At 35.8% G+C, this 19,743-nt stretch overlaps 1 protein-coding gene across 1 annotated transcript; it reads left to right on the forward strand.

Annotated features, from left to right (window-relative positions):
* Positions 1-177: 177 nt before the first annotated feature.
* Positions 178-17,960, forward strand: STRAP (serine/threonine kinase receptor associated protein). The gene is made up of 10 exons (XM_082742396.1): positions 178-1,705; positions 2,429-2,564; positions 8,560-8,641; positions 9,217-9,289; positions 11,555-11,651; positions 12,187-12,324; positions 13,729-13,865; positions 15,741-15,890; positions 16,612-16,677; positions 17,392-17,960. Exons 1-10 carry the CDS (start codon positions 1,594-1,596, stop codon positions 17,451-17,453), a joined length of 1,053 nt encoding a protein of 350 aa, XP_082598522.1. The 5' UTR covers positions 178-1,593; the 3' UTR covers positions 17,454-17,960.
* The last annotated feature ends 1,783 nt before the right edge of the window (positions 17,961-19,743 follow it).

A 19,743-nucleotide genomic window follows, 5' to 3' on the forward strand; every position in this document is an offset into this window, starting at 1 on the left:
AGCCATAACCATTGCCATTAAGAAGCTCATAATTTTGTGAGTGAATGGAGTCTCCGTGTGTTTTAGGATCGCAGGGTGACGTAGGCCAAGAGGAAGTAGAACCAAAGATATTGTTAAACGCATAGGGCAAGTCTATACAGATGAACAAAATGCTAAGAAAAAAGAATGTGGAAGTACTTCAAGTCCCCACTCGAGACTTGAATTTTGAAATATGATACATTTATTACAAAAAAGAGGAGGGAGAAGGAAACATTCAGTCATTTGTGCTGATTTATTAGATGTGCTAAATAAAATATTACAGTCTTGCGGCTAAAATAGTGAAGGAATCACAAAAACCTGTCTCTGGTTTACATTCTAACATCAAAGGAAAGAAACAACTTGCCCCCGAAAGGACGTTTCCTGCTTACAAAGGTTTTGTATGAAGAGACAACCGAGAGGTCCCGTGGTTACACAGAGCAGCAATACCCATACTCTATGTGGGGTGGCTGCAGGAAGGTAATATCAAAGTTTCTATTTATACTTAGTTTTTGGATTCTTCTACTGTGTTTTTGCCTAATTATAAAGTACGTGTGTTCACCATACACATTATGATCTCCATAAGAGAGTGCAGACTCCATTTCACTGATGCGAGTATTTTATCAAAAACGTTTAGGGACCACTGTTGTAGAGTCCTTCCAAATCCTTAAAAGGGAAAGTGATTTAAATTTAACTGAACACATCTAAAACGCGAGCAGTACAGGAATTTTTATACAGAGCGCCTGGAGAAATTGTTTTCTTACGGGCCTTAACTTGTAGACAACCCGAGGGGTTGCCTTTGTAGTTGTTAATAAGAAGTGGAAAAAAAAAAAAACTCTCAAACGATGTGTGGCGGTTTGGGCCGCCCTGGGCACAGCTGGGCTTGTTCTGTCCAGACGTTCGGATAACACGCACAGTCCGGCTGGGGGGATTGCTGGGCGCCTCATCCACACGGGCCGCGAGGTCCAGCGTCCGAGACGCACAGTCAGTCACAGCTCTCGCACTCACCAAACTCCGCCCGGAGACAGAAAGACCGTTTGTGGCTGGTCAGAGCTGGGCACGGGGGCGCCCAGCCGAGAGTCTAGAATTCCTCCAGGCAGACGTACCCGGCGCGCGGCTAGCGACACGTGCCCAACGAGTGCGGATTTCGCGCCTGCGCGCTGCTGTCCTCATGCGCTCTGCGACCGGGCAAACTTGCCTCCTCGCTAGTTCGTCACTTCCGAGGGACGCTTGGCGTCATTGGGATCGTCATTTCCTGCCAGTACCGGTGTGGACGGTGCGGGTCGTGGCCGCCGGTTCTCCGGTTCTCCCCCTCCCCTACTTTCCTCCCTCCTTCCCTCTCCCTCCCTTGGCGGCTGTCGGTCGCCCGTCGCAGACTCCCTGACCCATCCCCAACCCTTTCCTGACCTCGGTCCTACCCGATTGGCCTCTTTTTTCCTGGTTTTTTTTTTTTTTTTTTTGGCCCAGTCCCTGCCGCCAGTGTCAGGGCGGGGGCCTTGAGCCAGAGGCTGCGGCGGAGGGAAAAAAAGACAAGACGACCCCCGGCTCCGCAGCGGGATCGCTCGGTTCGCCGCCGTCATGGCAATGAGGCAGACGCCGCTCACCTGCTCGGGCCACACGCGGCCTGTGGTTGATTTGGCCTTCAGTGGCATCACGCCCTATGGCTATTTCCTAATCAGCGCCTGCAAAGGTGAGCTGGGCCCCTGAATCCGGGTCCCTGAAGGCTAGGACTGGGCCGGAAGGTAGAGTGGCGGGTACTCCCCGTGCGGAAGCGGGACCTCGGTCTTTGAGATCCGGGCCAACAGGAGTCTGATGGGGGAAAACGGTGTATTAGGGAATTCTGCAGCTGGAGCCAAAGGAGGCTTTTCTGATTGTCTGACGAGGCTAAGTACTGCCCCCAACTTAAGCCTCTCATTTTACTTTTGTTGCTGTGTCTGGAGAAGCGGGGCTGTACCCTTGCCTAGACGCCCCAGCCATCATATACTGTAAATAATCTCTCAAGGATGTGGGGAATGGAGAAGATAGGCCAGGCGAAGTGGTATCTTACGTTATTTTACAGACTTGTTACTGCCTTTATTTTACTGGACATTCCTTTGTGGTATTAACCCCACTTTTTCAATTGGAAACCGAGGTTCAGGTTAAGAAGTTTGTCCAAAATAAGACTCAAATCAAGGTTATTTTGATGCAGATCAGTATTCTTCTCACCGAATTACAAATGCTTCAATGAGAATGTCTGGCTCAGCTCTTCAGTTTGTTTATTTCTGGACGTTTTTAGTGGCCCCAGTGGATGAGAACAGTTACACAACAAAAGCATTTTAACACTTTGTTACTTAACACGATCACTTTATGTTTGAGTCTTAGATTTTAAGTGATTCGAACTTCTAAATCATACCTCTTTTTAAATGTGTTTTAGACGGGAAACCTATGCTCCGCCAGGGAGATACAGGAGACTGGATTGGAACATTTTTGGGTCATAAGGGTGCTGTTTGGGGCGCAACATTGAATAAGGATGCCACTAAAGCAGCTACAGCAGCTGCAGATTTCACTGCGTAAGTATAGCTAAATCGGCCAGTTTGGAAGATGTCACGGATTGTGTTGTGAAGTCCTCAGATCTTCAGCTTCAGTTATTCATAAAATTCTGCCCCAATGCTTACCATATAGAGTACATGATGTTTGACCTCGCTAAAATTCTACTCTGGTCCTTCTTGCTTTTGTTCCTCTTCCGTGGTTCTCATCAATTTTCAGAGACTTTAAATGACTTAATCTGTATGTCTGGATTGGGACCGAGGAATCTGCCTTATTGACAAGCAGTCTACATAATGAATCTTGGAGGTCATGCTTAGAAAGGCTCAACATGTGCTTCCTGAGTGGTATCACACTCTTCTGTGATGCCCTAGTGCTGATGGCCTAGATTTTAGCCCTCTCTCACTCCGGTTTTGTTAACTGGCTTTACCCATATTTCCCAAACTCAATTACTCTTCATTTTCTAAGTTTTTTAAGATTGAAATTTAAATATTCTTGATTTTTTCCCCTTATATTTACGTTGATTCTACCAGCAGAGTGTCTCCGATGATGTTTTTTATGTCTCTACCACTAGTACCTTTCCTGTCTTTTCATCTTCAGTAGTCTTCCTAAAAACAAATTTCATGTCACTTCTCTAATGATCTTCCTGGCCTCCCTCTGCAGTTTGAGTGGTTCATGACCTCAAGTGAACCCAAATATGACCTGAGAAGCTTTAAAATACTCAGATGCATGTGTCTGACAAATTCTGATTTAATTGGCCTGGGGATGGAATCCCCAACATCATTTTTTCTTTCCTAAAGTTCTGATGTTAAGCCTTAGAATCACTGGCCTATAGGGTGCCTGGTTGGCCCAGTTGGTTAAGTAGCTTCCTTTGGCTTGGATCATGATCCCAGCGTCCTGGGATCAAGCCCCATATTAGGCTCCCTGCTCAGTGGGGAGCCTGCTTCTTCCTCTCCCTGCCACTCTGCTTGTGCGCGCGTGCTTGCTCTCCCTCTCTCTCTGTCAAATAAATAAAACCTTAAAAAAATAAAAAAAGGAGAATCACTAGGCTAAAGGTTAAATTTCAGTTGTTGGCCAGTTTAAAATTTGGCCTCATCCTAGTTTATCATTATCATCTGAATCTGCACACCAAATGCTCTACAGTCTAGTTATACTAAACTTAACTGTTGGCCAGAATACACCTTAACTATTTTGGTTTTTGGCTTTTGCATGATAGAGTGACTTGTAGTGACCCACTTTCCCCTTCAGGGCACTTTCATAATTTACATAATCTTGCGTATTCTAGTTCCTAATTCTGTTTATGACTTAGTAGACCCTTAAATGTTTAAACTGATGAAGGCAATGTCAAGAGCTGTTGTATATGATAGTAAACCTTGTTAGACTCGAGTCTGGAAAGTAAATGTAGTCTTGTTTTTCTTTCTTCTTTTTCTTTCTTTTCTTTCTTTCACAGAATTCCAGACTAGGAGCAATTGTAACTGTGTTGCTTCTTTGTTTTAAGCAAATCAAATATATGAAGTTTATTTAAAAAAATGAGGGCAGATTGATTGTGGTGATGGATATGTGGCTCTATGCATTTGTTGAAACATGTAGATTTCGGTAGCACAAAATGAATTTTACTGTATATAAAATTAAAAAATAAATTACAATTTTTTAAATAAGGAGAGGGAGATGTAGTGCTTACCTGGGATTAAATTTGAGATGATAAGAGATCTGTAAGAAAAGTTTTAAGTGTGAGCAGTCTGAACTTTTTTCTGTGTCTTCAGTGAATAGATTTCTTAGTATGTTTTTATGCATACTAAGGCTTTGTCCTGGGCCTTGTTGTGATTGTATGTTACACTGATGAAATAAGGAGCTGCTTGAATTTATATAAATCCTTTAATGTCAGTAGCTTCAGGTCAAATATTCCTTCAGATGTCAGCATGCTACTTGTAATGTGGCATTCTCCTTTGTTAATTTGGCAAAAGTGATTCTCAGGTGGAAGGCATATGGTGAAAGGGTTCATTCCTTGTGCTCACACTTTACTTGTGTTCAGACTTCTAGCACTTTTATAATACTTAATTTATGTGTTCTTGCTTTTTGAGGTCAGGTTCTATTTTTTATATTCTCTGGCTTATTTAATACCTTATGTTTGTTGAGTAAATAACTAGAGGAAGTTTTCTAAACTACAGGGCAAAGAATGGGTGAATGATAGATCTTAATTTTGCTTCTGGAACACTTGGATATGATACCCATAAGTTTAGCTTTTTCCCCCCCTTCATCTCCTCCAAAGTTTATTTTTTGCTCATTCTAGCAGGAACATTGTCATTGGGAATGAATGTCATTGATTCTATAACAAAGATAGAAATCGGGATTTTCAACTCTAGATTTCAGAGGTTTGGTAGGTCTATTTAATTAATTTATTTATTTGTTTGGTAGGTAGGTAGGTTTTAAAAATGCATTGATCATTATTGAATCTAGGTCCCAGTCTGCTGTGATAAGTTAGTAATTAATAATGTGGTATTTAAAATTAAATATAATTAGGTTTTAAATGTAACAAGATGTTAGACACTATAAACATCATTAAAAAAAAGACAAGCTTTTGAATTGCAATTCTGAAAGGATACATTTTTGTTAACCTATTTCTGTGCCCTATCAGTGTTAATTACTTGAGCAGAATGCTCTGTCACCTCCTGCCTCATGGTCTTGCCCTGATTTTTAAGAGACTTGTGCAAAAACTTGTTGGGAAAGATGCTTGTGTCTGTAAAATCTGCAAAGACTTTTTTGGTTTGTACGTTTGAGCAAGTGATAATACAGTCCTTGGGAAGATAAATAAGTAGACAGAAATTATTGCAGATGATAATGGCCTCTGAAATGGAGAGTGAAAAAGGCGTGGAAAAATATGGCACTTTAAATACTTAATATATTGAGTCTTGGAAAGAGTAGTCAGTATTGTATCTTACTGCCAGAGGAACAGTTATCTTTATTTAGGTCACTTACAGAACATTAATAACCCAAGTCCCACATTCTAGGACATGACTCTGGGTAGATATTCAGTGTTGTTTTAACATTTCTAGTCTCAGTGTCTATGTTTATAAGTAGCCCTGTGTGAGCGTGAGCCGTGTATCCTGATTCTGTACTCGAATCCTATGACCTTGGGAATTCATTTAACCTCTTAGTGTCATCATCTGTAAAAGTAAGAATATAAATAGTACTTATCAAAAAAAAAAAAAAAAGGAATAGTTACTTTAATATCAGTTGTGAATATTAAAGGAATTAAAATATTTCTGATATTTAGAACATTACCTAAAATCTAATGAGTATGTAAATGTTATGTATGTAAGGTAAGGATGATAGCTATCATTCCCACTAGACCAAATTCATATTTGTTATTTTGGAACTTCTGTGGCTAAGGCCATGAAACGTTCTGGTTTTGTGCAAGGAAGGTTGAGTAGATTTAAATATGAAGAGGAAATGCTTTTGGTCCCCCCTCCCACACACCCCCCCCCCATTTCCTGCTTTATCATGGTGAAAAGATGTAAGCTTCACTTTGGTTAGGCCTGAGTTGATGTGCTAGCTATGCTTTGTGTTTCTAGTTTGGTCATGGGTTGCTTCTTAAAACTTAGCTTTGGTATCTTAAAATGGGTATAAGACCACATGGTTATTGAGAGGATTTGAGAGATCTTTTTCCACTTACATCCTTGGAGTCTAGCATAGCATCTTTGCATAGTAGCTGCTCAGTAAATAGTAGTGGAGTCTTACTTCTCACTTGTTCAGTGTCTCTCTTTTAGGAGTGGGAGTGTTATGTATATTCTCTTATAATGATTTGTATAGAGCTTGCTGTTACGGACCTTGAACCAGCTAAAGAATAGCTTCCTGAACTTAACCTGATTAATTGTAGTTGGTATAAATAATTTTTAGGAAGTTCTTCCCCCTCCCCATTCTTATGTTTCCCAGAAAATTCATGAATGTTATGTTTATGTAGAAGTGAATTTTGCTCTTATGGAGTAAATACATTCAGAGCTGGTCTGTGGGTCAGTTGGGAATGCTATCTTGAGGTAAATTCGGGCAGTTGAGTCAGGTGATGAGTAGTACACTAGTGTATGAAACTCCCCGCTCTTACTATCTTTAAATTCATGAAGCTAATACAAGCTTTATTTCCCATGATCCTCTCCTTAGCATCTCCACTTTCATCTCATTAAAATCATCTAGAGGGAGTGCCAAAAGTAGAGATTATTTTGCTCTGTTCCAGAGGATAATTAAAATAGATCTGGAGTTGGGCTCTGAAGTCTATAGGTAACCAAAGTGTATGATCACTTTTCTTTCTTTTAAAAGACAATAGAGAGGTCCATTTTTCTCTGAATAAGGTTGTCGATAAATTGAAGGTGGTGTTTTTGATGACTTAGTCAACATGTTACAATAGCTAGGCAATGTTTTTCCCCCAGAAAAGCTTAATTTTTTGTTAATCCTTTAAAAAAGTTAAGCAGCCCCTCTTTTGAGACTTGAGATAAGTCTGTTCTCAGGATATGAAAAGTATTGAACAGATAGCATTAATCATTGCATGCATGAAACTGGATATAAGATGGGTCAGTAGTTTAGGGAGGTGACAAGTACTTCATGAGTTGTGCAGAAGGTAAATGCTGCGGGGTTACCTGAGGAAAAGATACTGTTAATGATGCCTCACTGTCCTGATTTGAGCCCTGCAGCCAGTTAGGTAAATGTCAGTTTCATGCCCGGAGATTGAAAACATTTAGGTTATTCCAGAATATTTTTGGGGCTGTAAGCCCTTTTTAGGTTTCTTAAGTGTTTAAGTGTGAATAATGAATGTCAGAGTTAGTACAAGTGATTGGAGCATGCTGTGTCAGAGAGTGTTATCTTCAGTTTTAGTAGTGCTTCTAAATAGGAGGGAAAAGGCTATAGATCTGTTGGGCCCTCCTGGATGATACTACTTGGATCATGTGCTCCCCCACCCCTGTTTATTATTCCCTTTATTTTAAAAAATAAATGCCAATTCTATTAAAACGAAAATCTTCATGGAGTATAGCTTGTTCACTCTTAACAATTCTTTTCCCAGTAAGTGAAGTTTTCTTGTTTATTTTTCAGTGACCTCTTCTGTTATAAAATGAACATTTCTTTTCTTCTTTAGTCTTTTTTATTGGGAGAACCCCTTACAGTATTTTTCTAATGTATTATTTAATCATTATCCCTTGATGTAATGCATACATATGTATGTGTATAGACACACATAGATTTTGGGTTGAGGGTGTCAGAAAAACAGTTGAAAGGTTAAAAATCCTGTGTTAGCATTGTATAATCAAAAGCTGATATTTTGGGGGTAAATTAATTGGATTAGAATTTGAGAATTTTGAGTCAACTTTGAGGAAGAGATGGGGAGAATATTTTTTTCTTCACTGCTTTGACTTAAAATTTTATGTAACCTGTATTAGGGCCTTTCATTCTCCTATAAATTCTTTTTAGGATTTTTTGTTTTCATTCTTTTTTCTTTTGTTTTGCATGTACATGAGAATAGAGAATAGAGAAACAAATTGGAAAGACGAAATTTAAAATTGATTAAAATGTTTTAGTCTTGGGGGGCACAGTCAGTTAAGCCTCTGGGATCAGCCCTCATGGGGCTCTCTGCTCAGCAGGGAGCCTGCTTCCCCCTGTCTCTCTGCCTGCCCCTGTGTCTACTTGTTATCTCTCTCTGCCAAATAAATAAGAATCTTAAAAAAAAAAAAATGCTCTACAGTCTTGCTAAAAGGATATTATGGCTGTAGCCTAAAAGTAAGGATGGGCTGGTTCATGGTTGTCATTTACTTAAATTTGTAGGTCTTTTCCATTGTCCAAATAAGATTTGTTATATGGCGTCTACAGGTAAATTTCCTTTAGAGTCATTGAAATATTTAATCAAATGTATCTTAACAATGAGGGATGTTAGAGATAATGGGAGACTTAGTCATTTGTATAACATTTCGCATACCTAACTTTATTTGGTTATCAAAATTGCCATTATATTTATCTTTTAATTTTACATTTTGCTTTCAGCAAAGTGTGGGATGCTGTCTCAGGAGATGAATTGATGACCCTGGCTCATAAACACATTGTCAAGACTGTGGATTTTACGCAGGTATCAGAAAATAGAATTTATTTTAGGGAGTTAAATTGCTGTTACTATAGGACATAATAATGGTTGTATATTTGATTGGTTTGTATATTTGGTGGGGGATAGAAGGTGTATGGTGGCTTATATATGATTTAATTGCAGATTAAGCTGTACAAATTAATTTATTTGGTTACTCCTAAAATACCATGGAACTCTTGGATCACTTTTCCACAAGTAGCAACAAGCTTCTAAAATGTGCAGATAATGTTTCCTTACTACTTTCAGAAGAGAGAGGATGTACTTGAGATCATCAAAGATGTGTTACTTAGAAGGTAGGGGATCAGGGCAGGAGAAGGGCAGATGGAGAAAATTCTTGTGGTAGGTGGGTAATATATTTGAACCATAGAGCTTAAAAGGTTTGGCAGTTATAAGAAAGATAAATGTTCTCTAGTATTCTCTCAGAAGTAATTGGCATTTATTGCATTTCTTTGTGATGTCTGCAAACTTTATTTGGATTTTAGTTGGTGTTGAAGTTTCAAAGAGATAATAGCTATTAAAATGGCTTACTCTGTTAACAATTGGCTTGTGTGTGTTTTCAGGATAGTAATTACTTGTTAACCGGGGGACAGGATAAACTGTTACGCATATATGATTTGAACAAGCCTGAAGCAGGTAAGTGTAATTTATATGTGTTATATTATATTTTCTTTTAATTTAAATAAGTTTTCTTGATTAAAGGAATCATGTTCAGTACTCAAATTTGAAATTAAAGATAGTCACAAAGAAAAATGAAGACAATTTATCATCCATTATTAATCACTGTTAATATCTTTTAATTTTTGGTTCATAGTCTTCCAGTCTTTTTTTCTGTGCAGTTACCTTTTTCTAATGTTCCTACATTGTGCTTGTATCATTTTCTTAAAAATGCAAAATTTATCTTGCTAAGTTTTTATCATTTAAGTTCAAAAAGGTGCATGACATTGTTTCTACTTTTTGGCAGGAATGAATGGTTGTCTGTAGAAGGTGAGAAGGGTGAGAATTTTAGTGTGTGCATATTTTGTTCAGATTTTTGAACCATATGAATATATTAGCTAATCAGAAGAATTTTTAAAATTTTAAAAAATTACAGTTTTTTCATGTCTTTAAATATTCTGTCAAGTGGATTACAAATTTTAAATATAAGCGGTGCTATGCTTAACTGCCTTATAGTTGCAGATATTTCCATGATTATTTCTATAGAATGACTACATAGAAATAGAATTGTTGGGACAAAAAGGAGGTGTACTTGGAAGACATTGGTAGGTGTTACCAAAGTGTAATACCAAAGTATAAAAATAAATATCTGTACCTAACCTGTTCTGGCAAACACTGGTAACTAACTTTGTCTTTTCCAGTTTAATAGGAGAAAAATGATTCTGTGATGTTAATGTGAACTTGAAAAAAAATTAAAATACTGTTGACTACTGTTTTAGTGTGTTTGTGAGTAATAGTCTGTTTATGCCCTTTGCCAATTTATCTGTTGTGATGTTTATCATCATCTTCTGGTTTTAAGATTCTTTATTATATTCTAATTTGTTGTTTGCTTTTAAATTTTGTTAGTAAGTTTTTGGTGGTGAAATTTATTTCCTTTATGAATTCTTTTATTGCACAGAAGTTGGAAAAGATGCCTTTTCTTTCCTGGTCCAGATATTCATCTCTTCTGTGGTATCTTAATGCTTTTCTAGCCACATAACGTATAATACATATTTCAAAAGCTACCAGATTATGATGAGCAGGACTTTGTCTTTTTTATTTTGTGTTCTTATATTTTGTATTGTGGGTATTATTTATTCATGAATCTGAACTTCAGAAGTTTGTAGGAAAGTCAAAGCTATATTGGATATTAAGCAGTTATTCTCAAGATAGGCTCTTCCTAAAAGCATATCTGCGATGAGCAAACAGACTACATTTATAGATGATTCTTCATTGGCACCTGGAGCTATTTCTCTTCATTCTCTTTGATAACTTTATGCCAAAACATAACAAAGTCCTCGGACATCAATAGTGTGTTTTTCTGACTCAGCAAGGCAGTTCAGGCCTTGGGCAGACATTTTTCATTTTTTGCCTTTCTCAGCTACTTTCTGAAAGTGGCTCTTCCACTGTGCTGGCGATGGAAATAATAGCAATTAACTGCTTTTACTGTAGGTAAAATACACCCTTCGATGTGTATTCTCATTTGATCCTCATACTCAAACTATGAAGTGTTGTAACTGTTGTCATCCCATTTTACAGATGAAGAAATGAAAGGGTTAAGTAACCTTTGCTTCAGCAGATTAAGTAACTTGCCCAAAATCAAGGTAGTTGTTGAATGGCTTTGCCTCCAGCATCTGCTTTTGCCCAAAGAGAACACTGAATGGTGGTTCTTTTTTTTTTTTTTTAAATCCTTTGAAGGGAAAGTCTCCAACAGAGACAAGTTCCTTTTTTGTTTGTTTTAATTCTTTACTGTCAATGTAGAATATTCTAGGGAATTACTGCATTGCATTTTATTCGTGTTTTCTCCTCTCAGCCTCTACTTCCCTCTTTTTTCCTGTTTCTACCAATAGTGGCTTGGACAAGGGTCCCAGTGTTAGTGATAATGTCGGATTAGCTTCTTTTATTTCACTGTGCTATCATAATGCTTTTGAAAGCAGAAACAGAGCCTGGAGGGAGTGATGTATTTACTCTCGGATACATATAGCAGCATTGTTCTTGGGTTCTTTGTCATGCAGATAAATTTTTGTTCCAGTGTAGAAAAACTTACTGTATTCTTTGGAAACAGTAGGTTTTTATTGTGTTGAGCTTTCAAAAGTTACAGTTTAAAGTATGCTTTTCTTTTTACACATTTAGTTGTTCCAGTATTGCTCAGTTTAAAAAAAAAACAAATAATAACAAACATATTTTAAATTGTTTCATTTTAAGAACCTAAGGAAATCAGTGGACACACCTCTGGTATTAAAAAAGCTTTGTGGTGCAGTGAGGATAAACAGATTCTTTCAGCTGATGATAAAACTGTCCGGTAAGTAATTTTTCTTTAGTAATTTAAAGTTGAAAAATATTTGACCTTAAGTGCTTATACTTTAAATATTTCTCATATAACTGTATGTAGGAAGAATTATCTCTAAACATTGAAACTTAAGCTGCACATAGGTTGCATTTTTCAGATGCTGACCATTTACTGTTGAAAACCTGGAGCAGAATCCACAAGACAATTAAAATTACATCTTTATAAGCCTGTGCTCTTAACCTGATTCAGTGAACAAGCTGGCTACAGAGCGGTCCATGAAATTCTTGAAATTATACACAATTCTGTATGCTGACACCTGCTATTTTTTCCTGTGGGCATATATATAGCCATCATCAGATTCATACATTTAATATTGTGTAGGAACCACAAATTTCTCTGTGTCATCTATAACATATGAGTTGGAATAGAGGAGATTTTATTACAACTGTGATTATTCTTCATTGCTTACTCTATAGATATAATTAAGAATTAAGCTTTTTTCTTGAATGAGTAAATACCACCATATTTTCGTCTTCCTTTTTTGCAGCCTTTGGGATCATGCTACCATGACAGAAGTGAAATCTCTGAATTTTAATATGTCTGTTAGCAGTATGGAATATATTCCTGAGGGAGAGATCTTGGTAATAACTTATGGGCGATCTATTGCTTTTCATAGTGCAGTAAGGTATGTCTAAGAAATACCTTTTTTTGTTTGTTTTTTTGTGACTTAAAAATAGAAAGGCACATGTGAAAGGTATTTAAGTCTTTAACAAGGCAAATCTTGGCCTATACTATATAATATGGGGAAAATGTTTCCATATCATTTAATAATGTGTATTTTAAGTATTTGATATAGTGAGAAATTAATCCAGTTAATTTCCATTATTTAGGGGATGTTATTGGTAAATTTGGTAACTTTAAAATTTTCTCTTTTTAAATTATATTTTTCTTAAAAGCATCCCTAGACTGGTGTTGTAATTAATTTTCATCAGTGTATAAAGCCACAGTGATCTTGATTCTCTTCTTAATTTTCCGTTTACAATTTCAGAGAAATAGTGACTTTTTTCTTCTATTCCGAAGTTTGTGTAGACCTAATGTTTTTTAAAAGCAGGTTTAATTTGTTTTGTGACTATAAATATAGTTAAATGCCTTTGTTGAAAACTTGGAAAAGATAATTCAAAAAAATTTACCCACTGTTCTTTAACCATAGATGCCAGAATGTTAATGGTAGTTGTATTTTCCTTTAGTCTTTTTTTCTTTGTTGCACATGTATAACATATGTGTGTATTTGTATGGGTATTTTTTTTTTCAGTTACTAGGGACTTTGTAATTTTGATTTTTTTTTTTAAACTATCATTAGCTATTAAAAGTTGTTTGAAAATATTTTTGCTTGGAATATTGCATTATCAGTTTTACTAAATTATGTATCAAATTCTCTGAAAAGAGCTGATGTCCAAACTCATTGATGTTCATGTGAAGCTGTTTGTATGCATTGATTTTTATTATATAGCTATAGTTTCAGATTTGGTTATTCTTTCAAAAGTTCAGTTGTAAAAACAGAATCATCTTTAGCAGTTTTATATTTTTGTGGTATTGATGGTTTTGTCGTAGAAGCTTATAAATTCTTAGCAATTGAGAATAATGTATAAATAATGCATTATGTTACTTACTATAAAACATTTTCTTTTCTTAAAGATAATGTGTGGTTGTCATAGAAAACCAAACAATACAGAATTAAATTTCTTAAAATGCAAAAATCTGAATATATTAGCCAAACTGTTGTTAATTAGCCAGCACAGTCATTTCCAGGAAAGCACTCACTGTACAAAGTCTCTTTGTATTCCTGAAATGAACTCCACTTGGGCGTGGTATCTTTCTGGTCTTTATTTGCTAATATTATTTAGAGGTTTTGTTTTGTTTTTGTCTCTGTTTTTGTTTTTTAAACATCACTATTTATGTTTGACTAGATGAAGATACAATTATTTCTTGGGTTTCAAAAATTAGGAAGAGTTTAAAAGTAACAGATTATTTCCCGGTATTATTTATGTAGTATTCAAAATTTATAAATATTATTTAAATTATTTTCCAGTTTGGACCCAATTAAGTCCTTTGAAGCTCCTGCAACCATCAATTCTGCATCTCTTCACCCTGAGAAAGAATTTCTTGTTGCAGGTGGTGAAGACTTTAAACTTTATAAGTATGATTATAATAGTGGAGAAGAATTAGGTGAGTTCTCTTTTTCCTTCATAGGTTACATTTATCAAATGCTGGGTTTCAGTAATTAACACCTAGCAAATTTTTCAGCTAACTAATGCTTGCTATTTCTAAGTGAAAAAAGGAGAGGATTTTTTTCCACTTTCGGTAGAAGTATTTATAGAGCTATAAACAAAGTATGCCAGACCCTCAATGCCAGACCCTTGTCCTTTTAATGTAAGTTCATTGTATTCTGATAGTCTGTACAATGGTGCAGTATATTTATTGGCGGTAGGAGGAAGCATTCTTACATCAAAATCTTGTTAAACAGCTACTAGGGCATTTGTTCCTTCTGAAATGTAGTGCTGGTATGTAGCCCATCTACCTGGCTCCCCCTTTTGCCAATAAAGAATCTCCAAGCTCTGTAGAGAATAATGTGAACATGTATGTAATAGTGATACGTATATAACAGCTATGGTATATTACAGGGACACCTTAGGAATCTGAATTGGAGGGGGTTTTTGTTTGGATTTTTTTGGAATCTGACTTTTGTTTAACTTTCATAATAGTCCTTCATAAAGGGAGGGGAAGTGCATGTAAGATGAATTTGGATGTACGTTCTAATTTTACATTTATCTGATTGACTAGGTATATCATAATCATGGTTCTTGGTATCTACTTTCACCCTTCACAAAATTTGTTTTTTGAACTATTTAGTTTTTATAATTTCTTTTTCTGTAAGCTGCTGCTTAAGTCTAGCTGTCCTGCTTTACCACCCAATGAAATTTAGTTTGTTAGAATTATATACAAAAAAAAAAAAGGCAACCTTATGTTTTGTTTCTTTGAGAAACTAATGGATTTGGGTTGGAGAAGTGGAAGTTTGGTGAATGGATCATATAGAATCTATTATAAATGCATATGGTTCATCCTTTGTTGTTTGAATATGTGACTTTTAAATGAGAGATCTGTTTTATTATCTTTATTTAATGTCAGTTTTCAAAGTTTCAGAATATTTTGTTCATATCTTTTTATCCTTTTTGAAAAAGAAGTAAATTATTTGCCTGAGCTCTATGGTCACAATGAACACTATACCAAACCTCTCATTCTTTGTACTCTCATGAAAATTTGTACTCTTGTGATAATACCCTCTTGATATGCACTGGTTGGACAGAGGTGCGGAAAGATGAGGGTCCTTGAGTTGAATGGACCTGAAAACAGAATAGAAGCAACCATTGGTCTAGTAAATAGTAAAGACTTGGGAAACTACAAGGTGATGAGGCATTAGAAAGTAGAAGAGGAAAGTTTATAAATAAAGGTATGACTTAAACAGAACAACACTATGACTGATCTGTACATTTTCTCATTTGATTCCCCAGACTAAAATATTTAAGGCATTGATATTGTATCTTCATGTTCTATGTGACAGAATGACTAGTAGACTCGAGATAGTCTGGTAGGAAATTAAGAGGCAGAGTGTGTAAAAGAGCTCCATCTGGTGGCTCTCTGTGGTCATAATAAGAATTGGTTCCCTGGTTAAATAGGCCTTGATTTTAGGATGTGGAAATTGGGATCAAGCTGACAGACTTTAGATCTGCTCTCTCTATAATTTATTCCTTTCCTTCACCCTTTTTGGGATGTGAAGCCTCTTTTTTTTTTTTTTTTTTTAAAGAGGGACAGTATGGCATCGTAATATGTGCTGGAATTGGAAGAGGGTAATTTTACAGAGAAATGTTATGTACCACTTTGTGATAAGAATCACTTTATTTTTAATAAAGTTTAGTTCTTTGAGTTTGCACTTAAGAATTTCACATTTTCCAAATAGTACAGACAGTATTTTCCTTAGTGTATCAGTCAATACTTAACCGACATTTAAGTATTAAATTATATAATAGCCCTTCTCTTTTTCAGAATCCTACAAAGGACACTTTGGTCCTATTCACTGTGTGAGATTTAGTCCTGATGGAGAACTCTATGCCAGTGGTTCTGAAGATGGAACATTGAGACTATGGCAAACTGTGGTAGGAAAAACATACGGCCTTTGGAAATGTGTACTTCCTGGTAAGAATTTGTATTCAAAGTTATTGAGTTAAGGGGGTACCCTGGCTGGTTCAGTTGATGGAACATGTGACTTTTGAACTCAGGGTCATGAGTTCAAGCCTAATGTTGGCAGAGTTTATTTTTAAAAAAAAGATGACAAAGTATCAAATCAAGCTTCATAATTTTATGTCATTTTTCATCATTAATTTTATTTCTATGTTTCTGTCCTGTATAGGTTTTAATTTAGATTACTTAATAACAGTTTAAACAGAGAAGCCCATAATTATAAATTGACTACTGTGTTACTTTGTTTGGTTAAATTTTTTTGTTGCGTTTTCTGTACTTTGTGTGTATGTGTATTTTCTGTTCCTGAATTTTTTATACTAGATCATTTTATGAATGATGTGGACCTATTTCAAAATTTGCTGGAGGACAATATAAAGAATTTCTGAGTAAATGTATTTAATCTGTGGTATTACTCACTGATCCTTACTAATAAGGTGGACATGTTTTTAATAAAAATACTTATTGATCCCAAAGTAGTTTGGTATGAACTTAAATGTGAACTTTGAAGAAAGACATACTCTTTTAGAATCACAGTTACTAAAAAAGAGGAGGTTCCTATTAGGTTTGGTAGCTCATTGCTTAGAATAGTGTTGGTGTACTCTTCTTACTAATTAAATACTGGAAGTTATTGATAATATCGTAATTGACGTAATCATGGTTGCTTTTCATTTCATAGAAGAAGATAGTGGTGAGCTGGCAAAGCCAAAGATCAGTTTTCCAGAGACAACAGAAGAAGAGTTAGGTAAATACCAATGAATTAACTTTTGTAGAGTCCTGGGGGGTTTAAAATTGAAGTGTTAGGTGAGTTTTGTTGACAAAGGAAATGTATTAAACATGAACATATTTAAACAATGGTAAGTTTATATATTTATATTTTTATATACATGTTTATAAAATAAGTATCCACTGCATAGTAGCGGTCGAGATGTAGTGTGGATCTGAGGTGGTTACTGTTATAGTACTTGGAGTCTAACGTAAGGAGACAGTTGCTAAAATAAAAAAGTGAATTGTTACAGTTATATTTGTTATTTAACATTTATTAAGCACTTACTGTGTGCCAAGTATTGTTTCCCAGATCTAGAATTACAGATTGTAAGATACATCAATCATACAATATTGTTTGAAACTTGAATAAATAAAGGAGGGGGCCAAATCTTTCAAGATATGACTTCAAATCAGTGCTTATTAGATAGTTGGAATCCCTGATAGCTTAGCCCAGAAGAGGGGGCCCTGGGAAGTTATGGTGTAAAGGAGTTGGATGGGTGAAATAGATGAACTGTTTTTTCATTGCACTTTGAATGGCATGAGTCTAGTCATGAAGGGTATGTGCCCTTGTTCTCTCTTACCTCCCCTCACCAGCACGCTGAAAAAATCTTGTTTATTTTTTCATTACACAGAAATTTTCTTTATTAAGTTGACTAATTTGGTCGTCGTTGTTGTTATTTTTTCATTACAGAAGAAATTGCTTCAGAGAATTCAGATTCCATCTATAGTTCAACTCCTGAAGTGAAGGCCTGAGCATTGGGCATATGCCACAGTTAATGTACAAGTTATGGACTAAAACAAGCAGAGAAAAGCATCAGCCTCCCAGAGTTACTCTCTGCTTAAGGCAAACATGAGCAGTAAATAATGGGGAATATGAATTAGCTCCGGTGCTGGAACTAACTTGGTGTTACCTGTACGTGAAAAGGCAAGAGTATCAGATGAAGGCAGGTGGAATTAGGCTCTTGTGGTATGATGATGGCCTATTGTCTTTTTAATGAATATGTGCGAGCCAACATCAATTTCTCTTATTACAGTTAGAGTTCTTGTAGCTGTTTATGTTATTATGGAGAAGAAAAATATATTGGCCTATTTTTCTGACTTTTCCCTTAAAACAGAAAGCCTTTTTTTTTTTTTTTTGCTTTAGTTGTAAAGAAGAGGGAATACGTGATAAAGTAATTGGTTTGATTTCTCTTTCATTGTACACTGCTTCTGAACATCTAATTGTTTTAGTTGTCTAAATAAAATGCCTCTAAAACAAAACAATGTTTGTTTCCTGGGAAAAATATAGATTTGAATTTATAAATGGAAATTGTCAGAAAAGTTTTTTTTCATCATAACTATATCAAAAGACAATATGGTTAAATGATCTTTCGTAAACATACTGTTTCCTAATTTTAAAATTTAGTTACTTGTACTGGATTTTTAAAATTTGCATGTTTTTCGCTGCGTTTGCACTTAACCTTCCTCCAACATTGGACAGAAATGCTTGACCTGCTTCTTAAAAAATTTTTCAGCGTAAAGACTTAAGTGACACGTGCCTAGTTATAAGAAAAAAAATAAGGTGAGTCAGAATTGGCCGAAAACAGGAAAATCACTTAAAATCACACCATCCCCCAAATCTTTTAAAATTCAGTGAGCATTAATGGCACTTTTATGTATCTATATGTCTGTATGCAGTTAGAAAATATTTTATAAAACTGGGATAGTTGTAGACCTGCAATGTTTATTTTACTTTATCTTTTTTATTTTTTATCTTTCAAGTGCAGATAGTGTTCAAAAAACCTTTTTACCAACCTTCTAATAAAGTGGGTCAACTGGGTTTAGACTTGTACTTGTTTTTTAACACATGGGGAGTATATTAAATTAGTAATGGAAATACTTTAGACCAATGAATAACATCTCTGTCAAATTGCTTTTTGTCTCCTCATTCATCTCTGAATGACCCTTGATAACTTTCCTTAAAAGAAATAACCAAGGAAACAATAAGTTTCCTCTGTCTTCAAAGCCAGCAGCTTAGTATCTTCAGATCTTGGACTCTCGTGATACCCTCTTTCACTTAAAAAGGACATGTGTGACTACATTGGACTTACCTGGATAATTTCCCCAGTTCAAGATTCTTAATGACATCTGCAAACTTTTTTTGCCATATAAGATCATATTTGTAGGAATTAGGACATGGAAAGTCTTTTTGTGTGTGCATGTGGGACATGGACATCTTTTGGAAGCCATTAGTCTGCCTATCACACTATGTAATGGTAGAATTTTCTAGTAGAATTAACATCAGCGAAAAGGTCAAGCACATAACTACTTAAGTTGCACTTGTCAAATTCTCCACTGTTCTTTGTTTCTAACCTAATCACTTTTCTGTTCTTGTTTTACTAAACCTTCAGCAGCATTTAATAGTCGTCTGCTGACTTGTTTTTAAAGATTTTATTTGAGAGAGAGAGCGAGAGCACAGGCATTACTTCTCAGTTGTATCATCCAGAGGTTTCGCCTAAGAAACACCAGGATTGAGTGTGATCAGTAAATTGTCTTGAGAATTTTTCCAATCAGTAAATAAAGTTCAATGCATTCATTTTAATGGCTATAAAATAGTATGGTAAATATGTGCCATGATTTATAATTTAAGATGTTACATTTTTAGTAGTTCAACTTCAGTGGAATTACCAATTGAGCTGCCTTTTCTTCTTCAAGATTAAGGGCAGAGGGGTGGGGCACATAGATGTAATTTTCTAGGAGGAGCAACAACAAAATGGGAATTGAAAATCCAGACTAGGGGAGAACATTTCTTTAGTAGCTTCCTATGTTTTACATCAGGATTAATATTTTGAAACAAAAGTGATTCCTGTTGGGTGGCCATATAAGTTAGTGTACCTGTTGACTCTTATACTAGGGGGATTGCTAAGGAAAAAAAAATTGCTGGAGCAAAACTATTCTCAGGTGGTTTAGCTCTTCTTTCTTTACAAGAATGCATGCACAATTGCCAGTGGGTAGAGTGCCACCTAGACCAGTTGAGAATCAACAGAGTTCCTGAAGGCACAAA

The sequence above is a fragment of the Mustela nivalis genome (assembly GCF_964662115.1).
Source record: "Mustela nivalis genome assembly, chromosome: 7".
Taxonomy (NCBI): domain Eukaryota; kingdom Metazoa; phylum Chordata; class Mammalia; order Carnivora; family Mustelidae; genus Mustela; species Mustela nivalis.